This window comes from Pygocentrus nattereri, chromosome 19 (genome assembly GCF_015220715.1).
Source record: "Pygocentrus nattereri isolate fPygNat1 chromosome 19, fPygNat1.pri, whole genome shotgun sequence".
Classification (NCBI taxonomy): Eukaryota; Metazoa; Chordata; class Actinopteri; order Characiformes; family Serrasalmidae; genus Pygocentrus; species Pygocentrus nattereri.
The window spans coordinates 4,378,589-4,388,730 of NC_051229.1; the positions used below are offsets into that span (position 1 = coordinate 4,378,589).

The 10,142-nt window shown below is 42.1% G+C and overlaps 1 protein-coding gene across 8 annotated transcripts in view; it reads left to right on the forward strand.

The window, feature by feature from the left end:
- Window positions 1–9,503, forward strand: part of st3gal3b (ST3 beta-galactoside alpha-2,3-sialyltransferase 3b) — a 99,818-nt gene extending 90,315 nt beyond the window's left edge. For all 8 annotated transcript variants that reach the window (XM_037530930.1, XM_037530931.1, XM_037530932.1 and 5 more), the window contains 2 exons: window positions 2,478–2,624; window positions 7,167–9,503. In XM_037530930.1, coding sequence (XP_037386827.1) covers window positions 2,478–2,624; window positions 7,167–7,256 — 237 coding nt within the window. In that variant the 3' untranslated portion in view covers window positions 7,257–9,503. The remainder of the gene's footprint in view (window positions 1–2,477; window positions 2,625–7,166) is intronic.
- Window positions 9,504–10,142: the final 639 nt, after the last annotated feature.

Genomic DNA, 10,142 nt, shown 5'->3' on the forward strand with positions numbered 1-10,142 from the left:
ACGCTCACCTGCTGGGGGTGGGCATGTTGCCTGGACCCCCACCCCCCTCGACCGAGTGTGTGAGAGCATGTGTGTTCCAGTGCATGTGTGCGTGTGTACAAGCCGTACCCCGGGCTGCAGCCAGCTAATGATTTCGAATGGTTCCCCACCCCTAGGAGATGAGGAAGTGGGGGTCCGTCTGCTGAAATTGGCGTGTCACGGGTGGGGGGCTGTTTAAGCTAATTGTTAATCACACGCGACTCAAGATGAGTTAACAACTGCTGGCCTGAACGAAGCCAGCAACGCTCAGCCAGCCGGGCCTCGGCGGGGCTGATCAACTCTAAACAGCACAGAGTTTTGAGCTTATATGACCGAGCCTTCCTGGTCCAACGGTCTGCTGAGGCACTTACTCTGCACCCTCATGTCTTGGTTTAAATTCAAGCAGTTGTTTTGTGATCATTTATACTTCCGAATACAGAGTTTACAAAAATATAATTGACAACTTTCAGCTTTCCCCAAATTAAACCTTGTGTGGTGGTGGTGTTGCTACTCAGTGGTCTGATGGACGCACCGCATTATGGTTTATTTAAATCAATACAGCCATAACAATTCATGTAAAAATGCCAGATGTTTAAAATATCAGAAGTGTCCAGCGTAAGGGTCTCCTTTAGCAGCTGTAGCCAGTCAGCAGCCTGTCCATGTTGTCTACACACACACACACACACACACACACACACACACTCTAACAGCAGGCCATGTAGGAGGAGAACAGAGTGAAGGACACAGCACCTCCACACTTTTACTCCCCGTGGGTTCAGCCCAACACCACATGTGTAATACAAATGTGTGGGGGGTGAACAGAGTGAAGTTAATTTATGTTTATGTATTGATTTTTTATGTTCTTCACAGAAAATGAGCGAAGGCCACGAATCAGAGGTTGAAATATTTAAAAATCGCTTCACTTTTTCTTTTGGTAAACACTGAAAATGGGTCCCACAGACCTGAACACCACACCAGGGGTAAATGAGCCAAGACATGTTTGATGTTTTAAGTTTGCTTCTTTTGTTTGCCCTGGAGCTGCGAGGCTAATGTAGCTATAAGTTATGGGGGCTTATGTCCCAACAATTAGCATACATAATAAAGTTGCTTTTCATAACCGAATGTTTTAGAACAGAGCAGTAGAATAAAAGCCTGAAGGCGAGGCGGGGGGTGTGGAGTCAGTACAGCTTAGAACAGATCATCTCAGTGGATTATGGATCGGTTATGTTCCCTGTGACAGTTCAGCACCTTTATTTCTGAGCGTGTAGGTGGGGACCTAATGGAGCTCTCTGATTGTTTACTTTGGTAGTCGTAGTTGAACTAATCATGCAATGTGGAGGCTGCGCTTTAACCTGCCTGGCCCTCACTGTGAGTTGTTTGTGTGTCAGTACAGCTACTGTGAGTAAGATCAAGATTAAGAGACCCTAATTAGTCCCACAACGGGGAAATTTCACCTCTGCATTTAACCCATCCGTGCAGTGAAACACCACATTCACACTAGTGAATGCACAGACACTAGGGGGCAGTGAGCACACTTGCCCAGAGCGGTGGGCAGCCCTATCCACGGCGCCCCGGGAGCAGTTGGGGGTTGGGTGTCTTGCTCACGGACACTTCAGTCACATGCTGTTGGCTCAGGGGATCAAACCGGCAACCTTCTGGTCACAGGGCCGGTTCCCTGACCTCCAGCCCACGACTGCGCCCGAAAAATATTTATAATGAAAGTAATTTCCTTTTAGGGTCTTCAGAGTGAAATATTAGTCTGATTGCTGTGGAACTTTACAGATGACTTTGCTGTGGTAATAAAAGGAGATGAGCAAAAGCATGTTCTACTTCAGAGGTTCTCAACCTTTGCCACCTCGAGGCCCACTCATTTGTCACTAGCAAGCATGAAAGCCCGCAAGAAAACAAAGCTCAGCTTTTTTTTGCTTAAAAACATTTTTTTAGCACAGTCTGTCCACTCCTGCAATAATCGCCATGCACTAGTGAAATTAGTGAGTTGCAGGTGGACAGCTGAAACATTGGGGAGAAATATTTTGTTTTTTTAGAGCCAAGAGGCGAAAAATTGGCGTTTGTAATCCTTTTCCCAGGCCTCATGTGAATGTTGTTTATCGTTTGGAAATATTTTGCAGTTCTCTTCTATTGTCAAGTCAATTCTTTTTTTATTTTTATGACAAGGTGCCGTTGCAGGCCTATTACGGACCACTGGTACCCCTCAGTACTGGCCCAAGGACCAACAGAGAGGGTGTTTTCAGGCCCACTTCTTGGCCCAGTGGTCGAGAAGCCCTGTTCTACTTGAGCCTATGTAGCTACATAGAGTATTCACATTATCCTGTGTTAGATTGTTGGCTTTCTGTCTCCTGCGTCCTCTGACCCTGTGTGCGGAGGAAGCCGGTGGAGATCAGATCCTCCAGCGCAGCATTCGAGCTTCCAGACGGTTGAAATCATTCTTCTTTCCACAGAACATTCCAACTCTGGGTACGGTCGCCATAACGATGGCTCTTCATAACTGCGATGAGGTCGCTGTTGCTGGATTTGGCTACGACATGAGCACCCCTCATGCACCATTGCACTACTACGAGACAGTCAAAATGTCTGCCATCAAAGAGGTACAGCTTTTTTTCTTTCTTCTGATGTTTCGTTAAGGTTTAAATCTAGAATGTCAGCTGTGTGGATTTTGGGATAGTGGATGTAATTGAACAGACGGGTCAGGCTTGATCTTGAACTATGAGCTCAGCCTGTGGACCTTTTATCTGACCTTCTTCTCGTCCTGTTTAACAGTAAATGAATATTGCAGCTGCTCTAATTAGTGGAATAAAGCCGGGCTTCTTCTTCCGTCCTGTGTTTGCCCGTTTTTTTTTTTTTAGGCTAGTCCTGATGAAGATGACCTTTGTTTTGTCCATGTAATAAAATTCCTGTCTCCTTTATTTGCTGAGGCTTTAAAAGACTCTGATAAGTGCTATACAATGCACTACACTACAGTACGCTACAATACACTACAATACAATACACTACACTACAATACAAATACTACAATACACTACAATACAGTGCAATACAATGCACTACACTACAGTACGCTACAATACACTACAATACAATACACTACACTACAATACAAATACTACAATACACTACAATACAGTGCAATACAATGCACTACACTACAGTACGCTACAATACACTACACTACAATACAAAAAACTACACTACAATACAAAATACTACAATACACTACAATACAGTGCAATACAATGCACTACACTACAGTACGCTACAATACACTACAATACAAAACACTACACTACAATACAAAATACTACAATACAGTGCAATACAATACACTATAGTACGCTACACTACACTACACTACAATACAAAACACTACACTACAATACAAAATACTACAATACACTACAATACAGTGCAATACACTACACTACAGTACGCTACAATACACTACACTATAATACAATACAATACACTACACTACAATACAATACAGTGTAAAACAATACACTACACTATAATACAATACACTACACTACAATACACTACACTACAATACAATACACCACAATACACTACACCCCAATACAATACAGTGTAAAACAATACACTACAATGCACTACACTACAATACAATCAGTGCTTAACTCAGTGCTCATTTAAGTGCTGTGTGAAGAGACAGGCTTCAGTCTGCGCTTGAAGACCGTGAGAGACTCTGCTGTACAGACAACCAGTGGTTGTTGTTGTTCCACCACCTGGGCTCCAGTACAGAGAACATTCTCGACGCTTCTCTCAAACGCGCATTGAAGGATGGCGGGTCAATCCGAGCTGTACTCGAAGCTCGAAGGGCTCGTGGTTCAGTTCCAGATTTCACCATTGCCATCAAGTCGGTAGGGGCTGGTCCATTTCTGGCTTTGTAGGCAGCATTAGGGTTTTAAATCTGATGCAGCTACAGGAAGCCAGTGAAGGGAGCGCAGCAGTGGGGTGATGTGGCTGAACTTGGGCAGATTGAAGACGAGCCGTGCTGCCGCATTCTGGATGAGCTGCAGAGGCTTGATGGCCGCATGGGAAGACCAGCCAAGAGTGAGTTGCAGTAGCCAAGCCTTGAGACGACCAGAGACTGCACCAGCGCCTGGGCGGCCTCTCGAGTGAGAGAGGATTGGGTCCTCCAGATGCCACAATCAAAGGCGCTGTTAATGATGCTCCTTCAGAAGCTCTGCCCCCAAATTCATGGACACACACTGCCCAGGCATAATTTGTGTTTACGGCAGTTGTGTAAAGGTGAAATACACTTCACAACTGTAGGGGGAGCCCAGGAGCAGAAAATACCAATTCTCACATAATGCAGCTTTAAAATGTACTACTGGTAAGTGGAGTATGAGCTCCACCCGTAAACAAGCAGGCAGCTGTTTACTGTGCTTAATTTACTATTTCTAATTACAGTTGCATTTAAACAACTCTGAACTCTGGAGGTGCTGCAGCCCCCTTCATTATGATCGAAAGTTATTATTTTGCGAAACTAAGTCAAAATGATGATAAAATGGATTATTTTGAGGTGCTAAGTGAAGTTTTTTGACTACCTTTTGATCTGCTGCTACATATTGATGCATTAATAATGTATAACGCAGTCAGTTTTTAATGCCATTATTTTTTATGCCAATAACGCAAGAAATGAAAGAAGGAAATGGCCCAAACTTTAACGTGTTCATTACAAAAGACTTGAGTAGTTAATGTGAGTGATACGAACTCCACCCTAATTCAAGCCACATAGGACTTTACTGAGATCATAGTATTTTTTCAGCAGAAGAGCCGTGAAACCGATCTGAAGCCCCCTCAGCACCCACACCGCCAACATTCCTGGTCAAACAAGTAAAACATTCACAAGCAAACTCAAAATTTTACCGATCTGTCGATTGGTCAGCAGCTTCATGACGCAGGTTATGAGTCAGTTTGTTGAATCACAATTGACTTTCACTGCATCCAACTAAACATTGTGTGAGTAACCTGAGAACCACAGACTCGTGTCTGCTTCACGTTTTTCGGGCCGTTTGTTATGGTCCTCAGTTGTTTAAGTAGTTCTTGTTTACGAAGTGACTCACGGCGAGCCACAGATGCAGCGGTTACTCCCGGCTTCTCCCGCAGAGACCAGTTTCTCTAACTATAGGCCTATAAGGAACATACGGAAGAGGGATTGTTTCCGGCCTTCTCCTTCTCCCTGTCAGCCCCCCCAAGCCTGAAGAGATTCAGACCCTTCCATTCATTCAACCCTTTTCGTTCCTCCTGAAACCTTACTCCTGGATCTGCTCATTTCACTGTGGTTGCCATTCCTCAAACGGGCCGGCAGACAGCCCAGGGACTTTGGACCAGGACCCTCCAGCAAGAGGCAAAGAAAGAGAGGCAGCTGTGCATCCCTCCATCCCTTCATTCCCTCCCACACAGCCTCAGAAACCTCACAGGAACCCAAAGCTCTGGTTTCAACCATTGAACTGCGGGTCCCAAGATCCAGTGCTGTGTGGCTTACCGGCCAGAACCCAACCAAAAGTCCGTCCATGCTAACAGGAAGCATGGCCTCCTTTCACTGCAGTTGGATTACGTCCCGAAAATCACAAAGAAGGAAAATTGCATTTGGCAGATCTTTGGTGATCTGTCTCTAGTTGTGATTTGTGGGAGATGCCCTGACCTGAGAAGAGACGGTTTATAGTTTTCACAGGAGTCTGTAGGGCTCTGCTCCCCAAACTACTGCATTGTAAACCTCTCTCCTGACTCGAGTAGCTTCTGTTACGACTGTATGGAAATATATCATCAGTTTGGAACGTCTCCAAAGAAGTGTCAAATTTTAAGGTGATATTTGACATTTTATACAAATTGTGTAGGTGTAGATTTTTTTGAGGTTTCATTTTTAGTAAATGTAATAAGCCAAAGTTAAGACGTTAATAGGGAAGCCCACTCCTGCCAGATTGAGAAGACAATCTCTTGACTTGCTTGTTCCTTCTAATATCAACAAATTTAGACTTATTAGCCCTGAAATTATTACTTACTTTGTTGAAATGTATCTCATTTTTTTTCAGCAGATTATGCCAATCTTTCATCTTACAAATTCAGAAAATTGTGAAGAGCATAAGTCATTATTTTAAGATACCAAGTCAAGAAATTTGAGAAAATGAGATTTGTTTTTTTTCTGATGCTCAAAATGAAGAATTTGTACTTGAGGATCATTTTGAAAAAGTAAATGAAATAAATGAATGGTAGTCACTATCTGTATAATAAAAGGCACTTCTTTTTAAATGGAAAAGAATTTTTCTTTAGGCTTAAATTTGGGCTCATACAATTAATTAACCAGAATAAACAAAAGGCTTTTTTTAGCGTTTGACAGCCCTGCATTTAATTCAGTTTTATTTAATTGAATTAAATCAATTGATAGATTTGTCAACCCATAATTGATCGAAAGCTTTTTTTTAGGTTCACACAGCTCTACCAAGTTTTAAGCCTGCATTTTAAACCTTCATTAGACTGATAATCCATTAATAATCATTAATAATCATTATAGCTAAATTAGAATAGAATTAGTCCAAGTATACACCTCATTTGGAATTGACTAGTCCATTTGAGGCTATTCCGATTGAGCGAGGTGGGTAATCTTGTAAATAATCCATTAAATAGAGGAATAATATCCGTGTAAACGCCTGTATCTGATTACTTTCCCTATCGGAAAGTTTAAGTCCGTCATAGTGAGAGTTTATACCGTTCAACACGGCGGAGCAGAAACTGGTCTGCAGAGGAGACGAAGTTCATGCTCTGGTCTTTAAAAGGCGGCGGTGGGACGGACGTCCAGTTTATGTGTCTCAGAACACGACGTCTTCCTCTCGGCCTTCTTGCACTGCTCACTGCTGCTCATCTCACTCTGACTGGACACGATGCTCATCGTCATGGTAACGTCTACATTAAGTAGCTTGTGATCAGATTACTTGTAGTGCGCATGTAAACAGATTTTCTGTTTTGTTGAGTAGGGTGAGCTTAAACACCTCAGGCTTAGTAATCGGAATGTGTTCAATCAGATTGGCAAAAATCTTGGCATGTAAACACAGCCAGCGAGATTTAGATGTGATGAAAGTTCACAATTCTCTCTCTTCTTATTCCCACAGTCTTGGACTCACAACATCTCGAAGGAGAAGGAGTTTCTCCAGAAGCTGGTGAAGGCCAACGTCATCATGGACTTGACAAAGGGGATTTGAGTCTTCGAAGGTTGAGTGCCTTTCCCAGAGAGCGACCAAACCGAGAATGCTGGGAAATCCAGGCCAAGGACCGGAGAACATCTGAGGTGTTTAGCTGCAGCGGAAAAGACGCCTCAGTGCAAAAGCACACGTGCCTTCAGACTGACGAGCTTCCTCTGAGCAGGACGCTCCAGAGGATATAAGGTGTTCTTGAATGTCTCAGGAGACCACCGATCTCTGTCCCAAACTTCATCCACACCCACCATCCACACACTTACCGAATGCTATCGAAGGCAGCAGAGGTGGTGAACTCCAACGGCGCTGCAGAGTGAACTCGACTGATTGTGCCAAATGTACCTCGTTCCAAGGAGACGGCCCCTCCTCTACAGCCTGAATGTATTCACTGTGTAGATATCAAAGATCTTACAATCTCATCGACCTTCATGGAAGATTCCGTCCAGACCAGTACGTGGTCATCTTGCCCACGCTGCTGGAAGGCCAGAGGACGGCCTTCGTCTTCTTTCCTCTGAGCCTGCAAGGCTGTCCACCTCCTGATTGTCAGACTTGTGTATTATTCTCTCTTCTTTCCAAGGAGGCTTGTTCTTTTTAAATTATTTATTTTCGTACAAGATTGTAAGCCTTTTTAACCGAAGAGGATTTTTAAAAATTTGTGTTAATTCTTTTTTTTTCTCATTAATTTTTTTCTGTTTTTCCTTTCCTTTAATTGTTTATATCATATACTCTATCTACAAATCGTGTACATTTACTCAAACGGCCTTGCGAAATTCTCTGGAACATTATGGTAACCTGCCACGCATCATCTGCCTTTTCGTCAAAGCGCTTCTCTCTGCAAGTACCTAGAGAACACCAATGTTTACTTTTTGATATACTATCAGCTTTGTGGGTTGATGTTTCTTTTCCAAAAAATAGTTTTGGTTTTGTACTTTTGGACGACTTACGCTCTGTATTTCTACGCTCCGTGGATTTCTATGGACATTTGTCATTTTCAGTTCTTCGTAATTCGAAAAGTGGTTCGTTTCACAGAAAGGATGCGACATCGTCCTCAACCTCAATGCTATTTTCTGTTTTTGTCACAGTAGATACCTTCATGAAGAGGGTTTACAGATCCAGGCCTGAACCTGCAGCAAGCAAGTCAAAGGCGTGGAAAAAAATCTCCAGATAGAATAAAAAAGGAGACGGGAAATAACAGAACATCAGTTCTTGGAGGTTAGAAGCTGGGAATTCCTCTGATGTTTCCAAATTTCGGCATAATTCAGTGGTTGAGATGAAAACAGAGTGATTTGTGTGGTTTGGTATGAAATGATTGTAGAGACTCAGATTTCTTTACAGTAGTGCTGATAGGAACCAGGCGTTGCCATGACTCCTGACTCATGACACAAATATAGACATTTTATTTACAATCCAAAACCACCTACACATTTCCTTTAATGTTAAAATTGGTAAAATAAAAAAAAAAACATTGTGGTAAAATTATGATAAATCTAAAAAAATATGGGTTTTTCTTGTTTGTTTGTTTGTTTGTTTGTTTGTTTGTTTTTAGCGCTATTTCACTCTGCATGTACATCTCTGCCAAGAAAGGGGTTAAAAATGTCTTTTAGGCCAAAACTTTATCTTAGTGTCTCAAGAATCAGGCGTTATATTCACAATCATTTCATGTAATAACTTTCTGTGAGGGAGCTTTTCGAGGTGGATGTCTGGTTCCTATCGCCACCCCTGTTAACAGTTTGAGCTCTGTTTCACTTCAAATCCCCTCTGAATGACTGAAATTGTTGAAATTCCCCTTTAAGGGGAAAAAAATCCCAATAACCAAAAATAACTTCTGATCTTTTTTATTTTAGTTTTATGGTCCAGGCGTTTTAGTGAAAGTGATTTACTCACTGATATGATTGTCAGTTCTCTTTTTTTTCACAATTCTTTTGAAAATAACAATAAGAAGTATTGTAGCACTGGCGGTGGAGTTACCTGGAATTCTTTTTGGATTTGTTTTCTGTTAAATGCTTCATATTTTTCATTAGTTCTCTTTCAAACAGGCTTATTTGTGTTGTGACATGTTATTCTCTAAAGATTAGTTTAAGGTTAGGTTTATTTTGCATTCAGATTCCGCAGTTCTCCTGTATTACTATGATCCATTTAAGCAGAGTGCCTGGTTTCCCGGTGGCCAGCCTTATGGTTTTGCCCCATTGAATCCCAGCAATATTGCGACAAAAAAAAAAAAAAAAAAAATCTTGCCAGTATTTTTGACAGTACTGAGAAAACCATGTGTCGTCAGTAGTGACTGATATTATTGGCCAGCTGCTACATTGGTCGGCCCTAATTAGATGATTAAATCCACCTGCAGGGAATTGATTAAAGCTAGAGTTAATCAAGAATTACTATACAAGAACAAATGTCATACAAATATCTGTTATATTAAAAATATCATAGCAGAAAATTTACTAGGGCTGGGTATCACAAGTCAGTTCCCAGAGACACTGACTCAGTCTCATTGGTACTAGTGATGTTTGGAGAAATACAGGGGGTACAAAAGGGTTCCGGACCTCCTAACGAACTTTTTGGACCCTCTGAATATCTCAAAATTTTAAGTTTGGGAGGCGTTCCTTAAAAATACATGTATTATAATGTTACATTATCGTTGTTAGCTGCATCACCGACAGTCAGTGAGCTTCTGTCTGTGCTCTTCTTAACTAACTAGAGCTGCTGCACTGCTCTGCCTCAGGGTGGCGCTGTAGCAGACTGGTTGGCCCTTCATAGCTTAGAAACTGTAACTCCACCCAGGATGCCTCTGAAAAACTTTACGGTGTGCCATAACATATTTGTAAATCTGAAAACTCGCCCACTTTTCCCAAGAGTTTGGTGTATTTCCCAGTTTTCCCAAGAGTGACTGTT